At 36.7% G+C, this 19,333-nt stretch overlaps 1 protein-coding gene across 5 annotated transcripts in view; it reads left to right on the top strand.

Annotated features, from left to right (window-relative positions):
- Nucleotides 1–19,333, top strand: part of SLIT2 (slit guidance ligand 2) — a 258,736-nt gene that overhangs the window by 202,190 nt on the left and 37,213 nt on the right. For all 5 annotated transcript variants that reach the window (XM_036382153.2, XM_054514636.1, XM_036382151.2 and 2 more), the window contains 9 exons: nt 882–1,025; nt 2,589–2,732; nt 3,868–4,034; nt 4,808–4,940; nt 9,747–9,815; nt 11,799–11,870; nt 12,093–12,164; nt 14,258–14,329; nt 16,779–16,942. In XM_036382153.2, coding sequence (XP_036238046.1) covers nt 882–1,025; nt 2,589–2,732; nt 3,868–4,034; nt 4,808–4,940; nt 9,747–9,815; nt 11,799–11,870; nt 12,093–12,164; nt 14,258–14,329; nt 16,779–16,942 — 1,037 coding nt within the window. The remainder of the gene's footprint in view (nt 1–881; nt 1,026–2,588; nt 2,733–3,867; nt 4,035–4,807; nt 4,941–9,746; nt 9,816–11,798; nt 11,871–12,092; nt 12,165–14,257; nt 14,330–16,778; nt 16,943–19,333) is intronic.

The following is a 19,333-nucleotide window of genomic DNA, read 5'->3' as shown; positions in this document are numbered from 1 at the left end:
GTTTAATGTGTAGCGATGCACTTCTGTAATATGTGTAAATAATTATATGAAACAAACAAAACAAAAGGGCACTATTATGAAAAATATTTAAGAAAATATGTGCTGTTGCATATGTTTGCTTTTGTGTATATATAGTACAGATACTACACATTTGGGATTTAATTTCCATATTTCAACTAAAATTGTAAACACTAAGTATTTTGGCAATATTTTAGGTAATTTTCCCGACATTTTGATCCACTTTGCAGGCAAATTGCAGATACATGCAATTATCTTGCTTATAAACCCTCATCTCCAACTAATGTCATAAATTATTAACATTTCATGTACTGTTTATATTCACACATTTCCTTTACATATGTTGCTGTTTATACTGCTTTCTTATATTTTTCTATCAAGATGTAATAAATCAGAGGTTAGCTGTACTGTACTGCTACAGTATAATTTTGTTATTAATTCATCTAAAAATGCTACAAAGGCTGGAGACCTGAAAAAATATAGTTACTGATAAGATTCAAAATTAGGAAAATATGTTCTTATGTGGCAGCAGCATAGTTTGGGTAATTGCCACTATTTAAAAACCATCTTCCAAAGATTACTTTAAAAATCTTTGCTTCCTTAATTAGAAGGGCATTGATTATTTTTTTACTGATTTGAAGTTGAATTATGTATTTATATTTTGTTCTTTTACACAACAACTTGGCTACTGCATCAAGATTACATTTGATGATTTCGGAGATCTTTTCCAAGCTTAGTGGAAAACTAAGATTCTAAGTCTTTCTTGGAATTTATTCAGACTGGAGCATTTAACAGTTAATTTAGGACACTTATAAAAGAAAATCCCCTCAGTTCTTGTCTGTTTGTGTGTTAATGTGTAATAGAAACCTGAGCAATAACAAGATTACAGATATAGAAGAAGGAGCATTTGATGGAGCCTCTGGTGTGAATGAACTATTGCTCACAAGCAATCGCTTGGAAAGTGTTCAACACAAAATGTTCAAAGGACTAGAAAGTCTCAAAACACTGTAAGTATATTTATTTGTGTGATTTTATTCTCCTTTTCTCACAGGTATTTTTGAGAATAATATTGTATCTGTCCTAAAAAAATTGTTTTGGAGAATTAGTTATGGATAATTCAAGCATATTTTGGTTTTTATTTCTATTTTACTAGAAGCTATGCATTATACTAATTTATTAGTTATTAATTATGGGTATACTGGTTCCTCTAAAGCAATGAAGCAGTTGAGAATGGGTAAACATCCAACTTCAGAAATGGAAATGGAAATAATCATCAAAGTAACAGAATTTTGCATGGGAATTACACATTTTACGTAATGGAGTCTGATTCATTCAATTCAACCATTACTGGGAATTTTGCTGGAGGAAGAAATTGTTCTGGTGTGTATTGAAATGTGGGAAATGATTCTCTCCTAAGTAATCTTTTTGTCATTTCAACAGTGAAGGCAAGATTAAAAGCACTATAGCTTGAATTTATTTCATTCTTTCCATGAAGCAGTTTAGTTCTTTCCACTCAAAAAATATGTTTATACAATCTACAGCACCTTGGCCTTCTTCAGAGAGCCTGCCCTTCTGATCTGCAGACCAGAGCCAAGATTAAATAGTCATTGGGGTTTCAGCTGTCCATAGACATTAGGTATTTTAAATAAATCACGTCTACAATTCCTAACCTTGCAGTTAAAGCTGCTAAATTGTTTAAAGCAGCTAATCCTATACAAGAGCAAGGGGGGAAATTGCCATCTTTTGGTGGATAGAGAGGAGAACAACAGACTTCAAAGTTCTTAAGTTTTAGAGAAATTTGAGAGATTTTAGAATAGCTTAGGATTTTGAAATGTGTACTGTCTTAGAGTCATAATGAGGAGGAATGCTGATTTCACTTGAATGAAATGCTTTTGAATGCAGTAGAAGTGGTTTCTAGAATCTGTCCTAAGAAAAATGAAGCGAAAGGGACCTCAAGAGGAGGTAAGCTGGTACAAGCCTCTACTCTATATAAATAACAGTTCTGGAGTCACCATCCTTCGAAACATGAAGAGAGGGCTGCTGTGTTTTCTTTGATTTGGGGAATTTCAGTTTCATTTCTTGTCAATTAAAAATTCATAGTTACTGCTGCTGGTATTGAAAGAAAAAGAAAAAAACCTGAACACTTAGGGGAAACTGGAGCAGATTACCCAAAGAGGTTGTGGGGTCTCATCTGGAGGTACTCAGAAGCCATCTGGATGCAATCCTGAGTAACTCTCTAGGGAAAAGCTCTAGGGAACCCTGCTTGAGCAGGCTTGCACCAGATGATCTCCAGTGGTCCTTTCCAACCTTACCCATTCTGCAATTCTGTGAAACACCCCTTGCCTCTGTGAAAGCTACCCACCCACCCACCTTTGTCTTCCAGCCTGCTCCACACACACTGCACTCAGTCTCTTCAGTGAGGTGACAGGAGCACAGGGGTCACTGCACTGTGGTCCCTTCGCTGGCAGCAGCCCCTTTGTGGTCACACCTCTTGGCCCTCACTCCAGCAGCCACTTCAGCCCTGGTCCCTGCCCAGGCTAAGGTGAAAAATGCTGATTCTTCTTTCTCAGGATGCTGAGGAGCAACAGGGTGAGCTGTGTGGGAAATGACAGCTTCACAGGGCTGAGCTCTGTGCGCCTGCTCTCTCTGTATGACAACCAGATCACCACCGTGGCACCCGGCTCCTTCGACACGCTGCATTCGCTCTCCACGCTGTGAGTCACGCTCGTCTTTTACCGTAACCACATTTGCATCTCTGACCTTTGGGGGGCATTTCCCTCATTACTTGGATGGGTGATTTCACAGCACTTAGTAAAGTTCAGGGATAAAAGCATTTCATAGAGGCAGTTTTGAGAAATTCTGTTTTCTGCACCATCTTGGGCACATGAAGAGTATGTTCTCATGGTGCTCTTTGATAAAGCGTTAGGCTGTTTCCAGAAGTGTCTAAGAATGCAGAAAAACATCCTGCTCACACCCCTCATGAAAGCCCACTTATCTAAACCAGGGTAGAAATCCACATTTTGGGTAGCAGCACAATCACAGCTGGTTAGATGTTGTCTGTCCTTCTGCCCTGTGCCACCCAATTACTAGCATCAATTTCCTTGGCCTGCTGAGAATCTTAATTCATATGTGTTTTATAAGGAAGCTTCAGTCTCATTTTCTATAAAGAGAAGCATCCTTTTTTTAATTTAAATGTGATGTGATTTAAGGGAATTTAAAAGAGTAAGCAAAGTGTCACTCAGTTTCATGAAGAAGTGCTGGTTGTAGGTAGCATCATTCGGGAAAATACTTAATCCCCCTTTTACAAGGAAAGTGACACTTTGCCCCCAGTTACTAATTTTGCATATTAAAGGGTGACATGTTTATAAATAATGGAGTTGTCAATATGTTTGTGCTGAAATAAGGAGATGCCAAAAGTACTGTGGCTTTTAGAAGTAAATTCATTTTTGTAACTGGCATGTAATCAGCTTAGCTGTCACTTCAGAAAGGAAATTTATTCTCTGGAGCAAATAAAAGATGGAAATCTTGAGATGATAAATGAATGGAATGCCTGTTGTCAGGTTAAAGCTAATAATGTAAAGTAATCAGCCTCCATCTCTATATGGAATTATTGCATTATTGGTACAGAGTGGCTTGACATGAAGTCAGGTCTTGGACAGTTTTAAATTATTTCTAAACAAGTTGTATCAAGATTCACCACACAGAGCCTAAATTACACCTTTCACCTGTGGTTTACACACATTATTGTTTGAAAACAGTGTTTAAAGTAAACTTTTTTTGAAAATAGAAGTATAATCCTTGGGATGAAAGGATGGTGTCATCTGAGATAAACTTTCCTGTGTGTCTCAGAAACCTCTTGGCCAATCCCTTCAACTGCAACTGCCACCTGGCATGGCTTGGAGACTGGCTAAGGAAGAAACGCATTGTGACAGGGAATCCTCGCTGCCAGAAACCCTACTTCCTCAAGGAGATTCCCATCCAGGATGTGGCAATTCAGGATTTTACATGTGATGATGGTAAGGAAATTAATTTTTGAACCTTTTATAATTTCAGCTTTCCTATAGATAGCTGCGTGAATCCCATAGATCCCAAAGTACTGCACTTTAAAGCCCTTCCTGCTCAGTTTCTATGTCAGTTTAAAAATTTTCCATTTGATTTTGGATGATCAGCAAGCATGGGCTGTTGTATATATACCCTCAAAAGTTTTCCTTGCCTATCTTCAGTACTGTAATTAATAATTTAGAAATAATATAAAATAAAATTGATCAAGTGTTGTTGTACAGATGAGAATATTTTCAAACACCGAGACTTGAATCAAGCACACTTTCAGGTTACTTGATCAAATAACATGACATGTTATAGCTTGTGGCTTCATTAACTCTTAATTAAAAGAGATGCTGCTATCTTGCATCTCTCACACATACTTCCATTTACTGCATTACTGGTTTGTCAATTTTCAAGGCTGTATATTTTTTTTGAAAGACTGGTTTTAATACTTTTTTAAGTTTATTGACTTTCATTTTAGGATTTATTCTTTCTTTAATGATTTTTTTTCATATAAGAGCATTCTTACCTAGTAAAACAGCATTGTGCTAAGTAAAGCATCACCTGCAATGTAAATTCTTGGAATGATGATTTACATAGATTATATCATTTTTCTTCCTTACCTTGAGATATTGTAATGCTGAAATATCAGGTTGACTTGAAGAAAATTCAGGTGGGCTATTGCTGCTAATACTGAGGATACATTTATTAGCAATCTTAGCATCTGTTTGTTTTTATTAACCAGGAAATGATGACAATAGCTGTTCTCCCCTGGCCCGCTGCCCTGCAGAATGTACTTGTCTGGACACAGTAGTTCGCTGCAGCAACAAAGGTCTGAAAGCTTTGCCTAAAGGCATCCCAAAAGATGTGACTGAACTGTAAGTGGCATGCTTTTTTTCACTTTTATGAAAATTATTGTCAAATTTTTATTGTCAGTGTCAAGAATGAGGGGAAAAGAAAATGAAGAGTTGAATTTAGTAGATGAGTTGAAATTTGTTAATCCACTGCTTAATAAAGACTTTCACATTATCTTGAGAAACTAGAGGTCAAGTTTGAATTAGCAATGCTTTGTGAGTCCCAAACCACTCTTAAGAACTATCTGTTACTGAAAAGCTTTAAAAATATATGTGTATAAAATTGTAATCACTCTCAGATTTTATATCCCCAGCACTGGACCATTGTATAATTGTGTGGATATCATGTTACAATGGGTTAAATTAAGGGCAAGAGTGAATCTGATTAATCTCTGATCATTGTTTAGAAAGGAATGAAGTTCAATTACATGAAAAAGGAAAAACAATAACATGAATATGTTCTCATAATGAACGTGTTTTTTATACCTCTTATTCAATACTTTTTACCTCTAAATCAAGCACCTTAATCCTCTAAATCAATGGCCTTCATCTGTGTTGAGGAGTTAAATACACCTAGACAATGGCTTTATGGTACTAATGGAGTGAAGTAGGAAAGCTGCTCTCCTGGATTTGTTGGATGTCTAATAAGAGAGTCTTGTGAGTAAAGTGGCTTCTGGTGTCTGTCTTGGCCACAGTGGTCATAAAGCAGTCGAGTTTAAAATCTCTGGCAACAGGAGGAAAAGTGCCAGCAAAACTTCAACTCTGAATATGAGAGGAGACTTCAGGCTGCTCAGGGAGCTAGTAAGGTGTCCATGGAAGGTACTGAGGTGCATCAGTGCTGGTCAGTTTTTGAGTACCACCTGTTAAGAGCTAAAGAGCAAGCAATTAGAAAATGTCAGAAGCCAAGCAGGTGAGGCAAAAGGCCAGCTCAGCCAAGCAGGGATGTTCTGGAGCTAAGGGAAAAATAAAAAGTGTACATCCAATGGGTGACATGGGGGGAATATAGAGGTGTTGCTGTAGGAAGAGAATTGGCCCAGTTAGAGCTGAAGCTGGCCAGTACTGCTGGGGACAATAGAAAGAGCTTTTAAAAATATCTTAATAGCAAAAGGCAGCCCAAAAATAACACTGGTCCATTTTTCCGTGAATATGGTCACCTCACAAGCAGGGACATAGACAAAGCAGAGATATTTACTGCTTTCTTCACTTAGGTCTTCAACACCAGTGATCAGCTCTGAGGGTCCCAATGCCCTGAGCTGAAGTACCATGACTGTGAGAATGATTAACACCCAACCAACCCCAAACTTGCACAGGATTTGCTGCTTCTTCTGGCTTTCTCTAAGTCTATGGGGCCTGATGAAATTAATCCAAAAATACTCAAAAATATGGCTGGTGCCATTACAAGGCCACTCTAAATGATTTCTATCTGTTCTTGGTAATCTAGAGAGGTCCCAGTCAACTGGAAGCTGGCAAAAAGTCCCAGTTTTTGAGAAGGGCAAGAGGGTTGACTCTGGTAACTACAAACCAGTCACTTTCACATCAGTGTGAAGTAAAATTATGCCAAAAAAAGGTTCTTCTTCGGAGGGTGGTCAGGCACTGGAGCAGGCTCTCCAGAGCAGTGGTCACAGCACCAAGCCTACCAGAGTCCAAGAAGTGTTTGGACAATGTTTTCAGGCGCATGGTGTTATTCTAGGGGCTGTCCTGAGCAGAGCCAGGAGCTGGACTCCATCCTGAGGTGTATTAGGGAAAAGTGTAACCAGCAAAGGTCAAAGGAAGTGATTCTCCTTCACTGTTCAACCCTTGTGAGGCCAGTTCTGGAGTATTGTGTTCAATTCTGTTCTCCACAGTTCAAGAAAGACAAGGAGTTACTGGAGAGGGTCCAATGGAGGCAAAAAAGGTGATGAAGGTCTGAGAATCTCTCCTCAGGCAAGGAAGGACTGTGAGAGCTGGGCCTGGTTAGTCTGGAGAGCACTGAGAGGGGATCCCATCAATAGATACAAATATCCCAAAGGCTGGTGTCAACAGGATGGTGCCCAGCAACAGGACAAGGACTAATGGCCATAAAATAAGCCACAAGAAGCTGCACCTCAACATGAGGAAGAGCTTCTTTACATTTAGGGTGTCACAGCACTGGAAAAGGGTGCCCAGGGAGGTTGTGGAGTCTTATCTGCTGACGTTCAAAATCCACCAGTGTTCCTGTGTGACCTGCTCTAGGTAACCCTGCCTTGTCAGGGGGTTTGGACTGGGTTATCTCCAAAGGTCCCATGCAATGATTCTGTGATCCTTCCAGCTGAGGATATTCTATGAGGCAGAGATTATGATAGTTTCGTGATATTGCAAAAATACTGGTTTTAATAGAATGTCTTCTTTTTTACATAGGCAATTTTATAAAATTTGGGCTATTTTATCAACCTATTGAAACATTTTTTCTATGAGAAAAATTGTTAAGATTGCATTTTATGAAAGATACTATTTGAATATGCAGGTGGACAGTAACAGACATAAAAAAAGAGCTTGCTACCTGAGGTATTGTTTGAAGTTATTACCTGAATAAAGTGCTCATAACACCATACGGATAAACTTTTATGCATTATGAAAGGGAAAATATGAACCTTAAAATTTAGATATTAGTTTGTTTTGATTCTTGATCAAATAGGTCACAATATTGAAAGAAATCCAAATTATTTGCAGGAAAAATAATGTTGTTTTTTGTTACATATGGCAGGTATTTAATAATGTTTCATAATGGCTGGTTAATGTAGTGCTTTTCCAGAAAACATCATAAATATGTTTCATAAGTAACTGAAAAATTCTACTGTTTTACGGTTTGGTATTATATAGAAGATTCTGAGATGCCCACCATTAGTCTGGTGCTTAGTAGCATCTAGAGGTCTTTAGCCATTGATAAATTGAAATTATTAAGATCTCAAATTAGCACACAGGTATAGGTATATAAACCTGCAAATTCATTATGTTTTGTTTGGTGGTTTATTTTATTTTTCCTCAAAGAGAGGATGACTTTCTTGAATACAGTTTGGTATAAATGCAATTTGGCAATATAAGGTCATCAATGCAATGTAAAGCAAAGCAGCTAAAGAGAGATGCTTATGGAATTGCAAGTGGACCCCTGTGACTGAAAATTCATTTGTTTCCACTTTCATATGCTTTAGTGTCTAAGCATGCAATTCAGCATATTTTTCAAAAGAATAATGGAGGTGGTTCCTGTTAACAGTTGCACACTGATTGATTCTTCTTGCTCATTAGCATGCATTTCTCTTCTAAGATGTACTCTTCATGTGTTTTATAAAATATCTTAATAGTTGCTTCTTTTGAACAAGAAGGAATTTTTATCAGGCAAGTGGATACTTGTAGTACTTCAGTTCTAATGAAGCTTAGTAATATAACCTAATGTATCTGTTGATAAAAGAATGTCCTCAGAATACTTACTTCATCAAAAATTTTAAAAGTTGGGATTTTAATAATTAATTGCATAAACCCATGCTCTATTCACCATCATTATCATAGTGTAAGTATAAGGTTTTTTGAGACACATTTTGGATTTGGCAAGCAGCCCTAGAAAGTCATAGTCCAAAGGAAAAAAAAGAAGAAAGAAAGACAGCCTTTTGATTAGATGAAGATAATTTTTTGTGACGTTTAACTGTGTTTCAGCTCACTCATTTAGTCAAGACTGAAGTTTCCAAAGATGCTGCAGCATACGTAAAGATATTAAGCTCAAAATAAAACTAAAACTGTCTCTATCAAAGACTGCTCTTAGCTCAGACATGTTGCAAGTATTTGGATGGCAAAAATATCTTCTTTGTATAGGGATAATGAGGGTGTAGTTTCCACTTAGGTTCCAGGAAACATAAGTAATACCACTATCAGCAAAGTCATTTTCCCCAGCTGAGAAACCTTTAATCTTCTTGCCACTATCTGCTTCATTTCAAACCATCAGGTAAATTCAGCAGTTCCTATAATCTCTGAACTACTTGCCCTGGTTACATGAAGAACCCCTCTACTTGTACTTTGTTATGTCTGGCTGCACACTGGAAGCTTTTTGGGCAAGGCTTGTTACCTTCCTCTGCCTGTACTGCCGGTGCTGGTGCAGTTTGAGAGCTCTGAACCTATTAACTCTAAGGATGAGAAGGTCTCTTATTGAGAGTTATGAGCGTGGAAGAAGAGTGAGCAATATAATACAGGAGCTGTGAACCTACTGAGAGGGGGAAAAAAATCTGACTTTTGTAGTGAAGGGTAATTGATTGCTGTCTTCAGTCACTAACATAGTTCACAGGAGTAGGACTGTAGCATGGTGTACTGATGTATCATGAAATTTACAGGGATAAATTAAGAAAGGTGACCTGAACCATAGGCATGACAAATGAATTTGCTGTTAGAGATAAAACCAGACCTTGCTGTTTGCAGTGTAAAGGACTACCTGTACAATGCTAGAGTCTGTTTCTTTTATATGATATCTAAAAATCCACACTTAATGTGATTTGCAGAAGTTAGATTTACCTTTTCTCTGTAGGTGTGTGGGAAATGGAGATGATAAAGACCTCATTTTGCAGTCATTTTGAAATAATAGAAAATATAATGCAAGAGATATTTTTATTGTGTTACTTCATACACTTACTTCATAGCATTTGGATCTTAGGCTACAAATCCTCAGTTGTATCTCTAAAAATCAAAATTTGTAAGCAAGTTTTCTTATAAAATGGAAGAGTATGCATTCATTTGATACTAACTTTACTGTTGGATTCTGAGATTAGTGGATGAAGATGCTCCTATTTTAATGAAATACATAATGCTCTTTGTTTTGTTTTTCTGGTTTAGTTATTTGGATGGAAATCAGTTTACCCTAGTTCCAAAAGAGCTTTCCAACTACAAGCATTTGACACTCATGTAAGTAGTTTAAAGCAGTGTTCTCTACTGGAAGTAAAAGCAAAACAAAATTTATTATAGTTACTTATACTTTTTTAGTATTTATTATACTTTATTATACTTACTCAATTATACCTGAATTTATTTCTAAGAAAAAGCCTGTAAAATGTATCGTATCTTTCAGAAAATACCTAAACATTTTTTGTAAGTGAGGATATTTTATTCTACTTATCACATGGTACATATAATATACTCAGTCACCTTTTATGAGCATCGGTATTTTATTCCAGTGATTACATCACAAAATAACAAAGCAAAAACTATAGTTGAGCTCAAAAGAGACATAGGATCTTTTAAAGTCATGGTAATTGTTTCTCCCACAGTATATGGTTTTCATGACCCAAGGGGAGAGCTTGTCTAAAATGCCTTGCTGCCAACTCAATTGCTGACTCACTATGTGATTTTAGGCAAAACTCTAGTTGCTCTAAAATTTATTACCTCTACCTCATGGATGATTTGAATATGATTTCTGTACCTTTTAAGTGTACAGTGAGGAAAAACAGGAAGACTATAGATGCAAATGCCTGTAATTCCAGCTGTAATTCCATGGTCTTTGTTAGGAGTATAAAAATTTATACCATCTGAGGCTGAAATGTGTTACATTCTGAAAGCAGTTTGTGGTTTCATTATAATCAGAATGAAAAGTGAGGGGAGAAACCAAATCCCTTAAATTTCATTTTTCACTGGGTTTAGAAGAATTCAAAAACAAGAACTTGATTTCCTTTATTTACCTCATGTTAGACAAAAGAAGTCACAGTCACAAATTTTTTAAAACCCATACTTTTTGTATTTTTCAAATAATATCATTAAAAAAAACCCTTGCAGTCTATCCTGTGTAGAACTTGTAGGAAATCTTCGTGAATAGTTTAGGGAAGTTATGAATTCATGAATGGTAAATAGAATGCAAATGAGTATTAACAGTCTCCATTTATGAGACCTGCAGGACACATGATTTTAAAGTCTTCTGTACGTTTACTCATACTGCTGTTATGTAGTTGAAAATGTTCCTCAGCTGTGTTTGGAAAAAGAAACCACTGTACATAATCCTGTGGTCAAAAAATAGAATTACATACAAGTCTCCTGAGTTCCAGATTAACAAAGAAAGTTGTTTATTTTTGTCTTTTTCTTTCTCTTTTGAATGCATTTGTCTGTTATAGTTGCCTAATATGCTTATTATGAGTCAGTCATCTTCAATGCTTTCATGAAAATTTCAAGTGGGGAAATATGTATATTGCATACATATTCAACAGTGCTCTTAAGTTAATATATCAAGGTTCCCTCTAAAAAAAAGGGTAGTATTTCACCACAAAATACATGAAACAATACTGAAATAGTCAACATAAAATGAGAAGTAAAGCACAATATGAGAATAAAGAACAGACAGTATTCACATTTAATCAGCATCTTTGAAGCTACCAGCATACCACTACAGCTTCCATCATAATTGTGTTTAAATTTTATTCATTAGAATTTTGAACAAAGACATTAAGGCTTTTACTGTAAATCTAAGTTCTTTATGATAATAGCTCTGGGCTTTGATGTCTTCATCATGTAAGTGTTAAGTAGAGTATTAAATGATATTTACTTAGGTATCATGAGGGACATGACTAGAATGACTTCCACTTTAAAGCGTTACTTTCATTTTTGTGCTTGAGTTCATGAAGTATTGCATTATTAACTTGGTAGCATGATGAGCATTGCTATTGTATTAGAATGCATTGCACTGCTTTTTCATCTGTGTTGAAATGGAAAAGCTTTTTATTCATCAAGCTAAACGCTTGCTGGGCTTGTATATGGCATGTGAAAATAAAAACAGGTGCTGCTTTAAATAGTTATATCAATGATAATACTACTTCTACTAATAACAATGTGTCTGTTTAACTTACAGTGTTTTGGGACTGGGGCAGTCATTTTAAGGTCTGAATTTCTGAATTTATTTTTTAGAGATTTAAGTAACAACAGAATCAGCACTCTTTCTAATCAGAGCTTCAGCAACATGACTCAGCTGCTCACCTTGTAAGTTTAAATATGTAACAGTGACTCTTTGGAAGCATTACAGTGGGGTTTGTGTCTTGGAAAGAAAGGGTGTTTAGGTGACATTAAAACTTGCTTGGTTTGGAGGCTGTAAAATAACTTGTTTCCTAACTAGCTATGTGTGCAAAAGCTGCTTTCAGTCATGCTCTGCATAGTTTACTGAATAACTGATTCACTTGCTGACAGCATTTTGTATATTTTCAGAATTCTTAGTTACAACCGCCTAAGATGTATTCCTGCACGGACTTTTGATGGGTTGAAATCACTCAGGTTGTTGTAAGTATTTTTTTTAATCATTGTTATTTTCCACAATTTTAATTTGTGTACAGAAGAGAACAGAACCATAAGAAGTTAGCAAATTATAAAACCTATCAAATATTTCAGAAGTGATAATTATGTAGCCTTAAAAATCTAAGACATGCAGTTTTCCTTTTCTCATTTTTAATGGCAGCTGTATTTCTTTTCTTGTGTTATGTTCTTCCTTGTTAGAAGCACTAAAGTCTAGCAAAAATGCCATATGCATAAATTCCTTCAGTATATATCAGGGGGGTTTGCAGTTGAATTTTGAATATTTTTATTGCAACAGTAAATTTCTTTGTCTTGTTTTATTTAATGTAGGAGTATTTCCAAAGCCGTAATGTCATTATTAAGTATTTAAAATCAATTTTAAATTGATTTTTTGGTTGAAAGAAAATTTTCCATTTTACCACTAGGAAAAACATAGTTGACAGGGCACCAAATGGACACAGAAAATAAAGAACAGTCTCATTTACAGTTTTAGGTTGTCATTAAGAAGAAAGCCTGCAAAAATTCCTTTTCAAAAGTCCACAGCAGAACATGTAATTTTTGCCTCCATGTAGGTCATTTATAACCATTTAAATACTTGCTTGGATTAAATACCTAAAGCATGGCATTATCTAACTGTGCTTTCATAACTTCAGTTATTCAATAAAAATATGGATCATTTCAAGAACTGTAATTCTGTATGTGTTAGATATTCATGTAAATGAATTAATTTATAGAAAAGGAGAGATACTTTTCACAGACCGAACCACAGAATGAGCTGACTTGGAAGTGACCCACAAGGATCATTGGTCCAGCTCCTGGCCCTGCACAGCATCATCCCCAAGAGTCACACCATGTGCCTGAGAGCATTGCCCAAATGCTTCTTGAGCTCCATCAGACTTGGTGCTGCGGCCCCTGGGGAGCCTGTTCCAGTGCCCAACCACCTTCTGGTGGTTGAGTGAAGAATCTTTTCCTAATACCCAATCTAAACCTCCCCTAACACAGCTTCATTCCCTTGGGTGCTGTCACTAGTCACCAGACAGAAGAGATCAGTTCTTGCTCCTTCTTTTTCCCTCGAGAAGAATTTACAGACAGCAACGAGGTCTCCCCTCAATCTCCTCCAGGCTGAACAGACCAAGTGACCTCAGTCCCTGTTCATACAGCTTCCTCTGAAGGCCCTTCTCAGCACCATTAGTCTTCTTTGGACAGTCTGTATTAGCTTCTTATCTTTCTTCTGCTGTGGCACTCAAAATTGCAATATTCAAGATGAGACTGCCCCAGCCCAGAGCAGAGCAGGACAATCCCCTCCCTTGCCCAGCTGGCCATGCTGTGCCTGATGCCCCCCAGGACAGGGCTGGCCCTCCTGGCTGCCAGGGCACTGCTGGCTCGTGTTCAACTTCCCTCTGACCAGGATGCCCAGATGCCTTTCTTGGCACTGCTTTCCAGCATCTCATTCCTCGGTTTGAACATACATCCAGGACTGCCCCATGCCAGGTGCAGAATCCAGCACCTGCCCTTGTTAAACTTCATGTGGTTGGTGAAACCAGCAGGTTTTCTACAAAAGAAATCCCAGTAGTGATGCTTAATGAGGTCTTTAATTTTGTACCTCTATATCAAATTTGGACAAAAATGTTAATACTTTTATTAACAGTCAATGTCTGTATGAATCCATGAAAGATTAAAAAGATCATATGAACATAATTAATGCAAATTTCAGGGAGATGCTGAAAAAATCAGAAACTCTTTTGCTATCTGCTATCTCTAAATCAAATTGTTACTTTGCATAACTGTGCCTACTTTTATCAACTTTTATTTTTAAATTTTAAAATAATTACAGTATTTCTATTTCTTATGAAAACCCAGGATGAAAAAAATCAAATGACAAGTAGGCTGCCAGTTAGAGTTTACCAAAAAAAAAAAAAAAAAAACAAAAACATGAACAGTTGGAAACACTGAGGAACTGAAAGAAAAAAATAAAAAAATATGTGAAAAGATGAAAACTGTTGAAAGAAGATGAAATATTTGCCAAGTTAACCTGATGGTTTTTTATGCATTGATATTATTGTGTTTCTTCTCTCTTTAAGGTCTTTACATGGCAATGATATTTCTGTTGTTCCTGAAGGAGCCTTTAATGATCTTTCAGCATTATCACACCTGTGAGTATTCAGCTTGTATACTGTATTTTTTTTTTTGTTATGCTTAGCCAATTTCATAGAGCCAAACAAAGATATAATGCACAGTTCTCTGGAAGAAGCTCGTGCTTGTGTAGAGGATGGCCACTGGCCAGAGAGCAGCTCAGCAGAGAAACCCTGGGCTTGCTGCTTGGGCTGCAAGTTGAACTTGTCTGCCCCGTGTCCTTATGGCAATGAAGGCTAAAGACACTCTGGGCTGAATTTGACAGTGAGCAGCCAGGGGATTGAGGATACTGCTCACTCCTTTCTGCTTGGCCCTCCAAGGGCCACATCTGGACCATATGTCCAGTTTCTCCAGTGCAAAGCAGATCTTTATGAACTACAGCAAATCCAGCAGAGGAGCAAGCAGGGTTAGGAGGTGGTCTGGTTGTGTGAGCTGTAAGGAGAAGCTACAGGAACTGTGCTTCTCCAGCCTGAAGAAGGGGAAGCCAAGGAAAGACCTAAAACTCTTCAAGCCTCTAAGGATTACAGCAATGATGGAGACTCAGAGGTGAAGAAAAAGAGTAGAGCATCAAAACCTACACCAGTTGAACATAATGAAAAATTCTTCACTGTGAGGATGATTCAGCCAGGTTGCCCAAAGAAGCAGGAGAATCTCCATCCCTGGAGATTTTCAGAGCTCAGATGGAAACAGCCCTGAGCAACCCTGACTACCAAGGTAGCCCTGCTTTGTGCAGGAGGTGAGAAATGGACGAAAATTATTCTATGATTCGCTGTCAGCATCTTGTTGACACTAAACACATCACATCTGATTTCAGAACATAATTTGAGACAATAGTTTTCCAGTTTTTAATTTTCATTGGGAACCTAAATCAGAACAAGCTACCTTCTGCAAGCCTCGTGCTGTTTTTGGATAATTAGGACTTTGAGGAGTATGTTGACTAGTGCCTTTAGATATCTGGGGGCTTAACTTTCTGAACAGCAGCAGTTGTGAAAAAACTTAATTATCTGTTTCTCATTCAGTATTGTCCATTTACATTTAGCTCTCAGAAATTTCATTCTGATTAAGCTTTCAGTCATTGATAATACATTCAAGTGCTACTATTAAACGAATTTATCTGCATGAAATATCAGTAAAAATTGGATAGATTTGATTGTTGCTGTTGCTGAAAACAACTGTTTTCTTAATGGATACCAGTTATCCTTTTAAATGTTTAGATTTTAGCAGAACAATTGTGTTAGTTCAGGCTGACATCCCCTTTTGCAAATACAGAATGGACAAATTCTAGGTATTTCTGCTTGCGTGGGAAGTTCCCGTGTTACTAAGTCTCCTTTTTTAATTGCTCTGACTTAAGCCTGACTGAAAAATATGTGTATTTTCTTGAGTACAGCTTGAATGTATTAAAAAGTTAAAATGAGAGGGCTTTCTGCTCAGTGGGGCAGAAAAGAGTGTTTCAGCGTTTCAGCTCTGGTGGTTCCTACTGCCTTTGCTTGCCAAAGACTTTCTTGTATCTCTGGAAGACCCACTGATTCAAAGCTGTGGAAAGTATTGAAACATCTGGAGAAGAGGAAGTTCTAATACAGCCATCTGATAGTGTTTGCACATGTTGAGATTATCTGTTAAAAGACCATGATTACTGTATTTCTTGAAAGGAACATGAGTACATCTTTACAGATTAGCACAAGCTTTCAATCCTCCAAATTAACTACACAATGTCTCATTGTTTTCAGAGTTTTAAGAGATTTCCAGTTTATAGCAGAGAAAATAAACACTTAAAAATCTGTTACAGAAATTAATTCTGAAGATCTCTAGCTAATTTTTTTAATTAAAAAAATCACAAGGATCCTTATTTAAAGAAATGGATTTACTTTCATAATGAAGCAATTCTTATGTAACTACCACAAAGCTAGGATAATGTGGTTTTATTTACTTATGCAGCAGAAAACTCTTACAGCATTCTGCACATAGTTGGGAGTTCAGTGAGACAGCTCCAAAGAGGAAATAATTGAATCCAATTTGGAAGCTTAGAAACAGATGGTTTGTACCAGTCTGAGAGCCATAAACTGAAAAGGAGAAATATCAGGGCAGAATTCTGTGGAATTTTCTTGACTGCTTCAAGAGAAATACTTTATTCTTGTTATCTTGTTAAATTGCCCAGGATCAGTTTCACTCTGCTATTGCAGCTGATCTTCACCGTTACAAACCAACAGTGAAACAGATCTAGTTGGTATTAGCTCACCAAAGTTCACATAGTTCTGTTAAGTGTATCTACATTTCTGGGCTATGTTTCTACTAAAACTATCACTTCTTGATCTAAAACCCAAATCCAAACAGTAGTGCTGTAACAGGTATTTTTGTTGTGGGAGAGCAGGTTGTGTTCTGAATGGTTTTTGCCAACCCATTTTCTGGCTTCTTTTTTAAAAAGAAGCCATTTAAAACTTGATTCCCTCTTTACTTGTCTTTTTTCCATAGGGCTATTGGTGCAAATCCTCTTTATTGTGATTGTAATATGCAGTGGCTATCTGACTGGGTAAAATCAGAATACAAAGAACCTGGTATTGCACGTTGCGCTGGTCCTGGAGAAATGGCAGATAAACTTCTCCTCACAACTCCTTCTAAGAAATTTACTTGCCAAGGTACTGTTGTTGGGTTTTTTTTCTCTTCAAAGTGTCAATTTTATTTAATAGTTGAGCTGTAAATTATGAGTCTTTTGTACTCAAAATACATTTATTATAGCATCTTAACTCAGCCTTTTCACTTTTACTCATACTTAAGGATATAGCCATTGGCTCCATTCAGGAAATGTATTTATTTTAAACATTTTAATTCCTATCTCTTTTAAAATAAATAGAGAAAAAAGTCTTTGGACTTGCAGTACAGTATTCCTCAAGATGTACGTAGTACATCAAATACAGGATGTACACAGGTACTTTGTACTGCCTCAGTTATGAGTAGAGTTTAAACATCTACACTTCCCTCAGCATTTTTCCTGTAAACTGTTCACCATAAAAACTGTAAATACATCAGCAATCTTTGCAGTCTGCTATTAAATGTATAATATATCTCTGATATTTCAGAAGAAAGCACAAACCAAACCAGACCAAAACCAAACGAAGATATAAAGGTAGAAAAAGGAATGTGATAACCACTCTAGAGGTCTTGATCTGAAATGTTTTAAACAGGCAGTGTCTCAGGGCATTTAACTCCATGTTGGTACCAGTGTTGCTGGCATTTACATGGCAACTTATATTATTGTCTGTTAATTCCTAGGTTCATTTTCTGAATTGTGCTATTACTTTTTAGAAAAGTACCATTTTCTTACATCAAGTAAGGACTTGGTTTCTTTACTGTTAAATCTTTCTCTATTCCACTGATTTATCCCCTCTTAAATATTTTGAAAACAGAGAAAGCTTCTACTGTGACTTCATTTTTTGTAGTCCTGATTTAAAAACATTGAAAATCCAATTAAAAAAAACCCACCTGTTCTAATATTTGTAAGCCATTACTAAGCTCATTGTGATTTCTGAGGCATCAGATGAATATGATCTTTAGTCTTTTAGAAGTTACTTATTCTCAGTGTCTAGGTAATCTTGAAGCTGTTTTGACTTATTCATCATTTAATGTATCTTCAAAGGTGAACTTTATCCCTTTGTCATTTTGTTCTTAAAAAAGCAAAGCAGTGGGACTTTGTCAGAATTTGTCTTATCCAAAGTTGTTCTTCATATTTAATCTATTTAGTCTTTTCTCTTTAGACTTCCTGTCAAAAAACCTTTTTTTTTTAAATACCACTGGAAGCCATCTTGTTACTTGTGATGCCAGTGATTTTTTTTTTTACCTCCTAATCCCTCTTGAAGCAGTACATCTCTGAGGTCATGGCAGTGTTCATTGCATATGACACTCATCTGTTGCAAAATCTCTTAGCCTCATTTTGGATAGGACATTTGCTGGCCCATCTGATCATTCTTTACCAGTGTCCGCTGAACCATATTGCAGATATGCTTTTATTGCACACTGGCGTAGGGACAAGTGCAGGAATATTTGCATGGATATTTGCATGGATATGAGGAACCTGTTTAGTTGTTTTCTAGCTTTGTCAGTTTTACAAACTGTATCACATCAGTCTACAATCATTGTTATATTTCTGTCAGATAATCCAGAAGTTATATCTTATTCCCTCTTGCCCATCCAAAAAGATCCTTTATATGATTGTGCAGGGTAAGAGCTGTGTATTTGTTTCACTTCCAAGCGTGGAGATCTGGTGTTAGGGATACCTTTGAAAGAAAGTAATTTTCCTGCCACTGTCCTATGAAGATGCTCATAATTACAGATTGCAAATCAGCAGCTTTTCAATGACATGATGGCCCTATAAGGCATTTTGAGTCTGTTGCTTAAAGATAAGTAATTTTGTCTTTTGTTTAAAAGTGAACTGCTGAATAATAGAAATTAGGAAGACGTGTTCCTATTAGAACCAAAATTTTTGCCTATGAAGAAAAGGGCTGTTTTCAGAATATCTGTTGATGATCTGCTGCTGTATATGTATTTACAGGAAAAGAGTAATGTGTAATTCCCTCTTACCACTATCTGTGGATTCAATTGATAATGAATTGGGTGCTTGAATTTTACCTACATAGTGAATAGTTCCCAGTGAAAATAGCATTTCATATTGAAGTCTCATCTCAGTCATAAAGCTCAGAAAAATCACTTTACCTTACTCTAATTTTGTGAATTCTTTTACTGCAGGAATCATCCATTAATATTTTCTCCTTCCAGTTATTTTCCTACATTTGTGGGTGGGTTTTTTCTTTCCTTTTTTTAATGTGGCCTCTAACAGCTTCTCAATATTTTACCTCTTTATCATCCTTGCCCTGCTTCTAGAGATTCCAGGGCCTTGTGGTTTTCTGATACCAGGTAAGGTTATAAGTAGATCTGGAATGGGTGATCTGCTTAAGAACCTTCTGACCTTCCTTTTATGTACCTCAAGCAGACTTGTTCCTAAGACACGCATGCGTACTGTTTGTTTCCCCTGT

This window comes from Molothrus ater, chromosome 4, assembly GCF_012460135.2.
Source record: "Molothrus ater isolate BHLD 08-10-18 breed brown headed cowbird chromosome 4, BPBGC_Mater_1.1, whole genome shotgun sequence".
Classification (NCBI taxonomy): Eukaryota; Metazoa; Chordata; class Aves; order Passeriformes; family Icteridae; genus Molothrus; species Molothrus ater.
The sequence above is the reverse complement of the archived record's forward strand: the minus strand, read 5'-3'. Positions and strand labels throughout refer to the sequence as shown.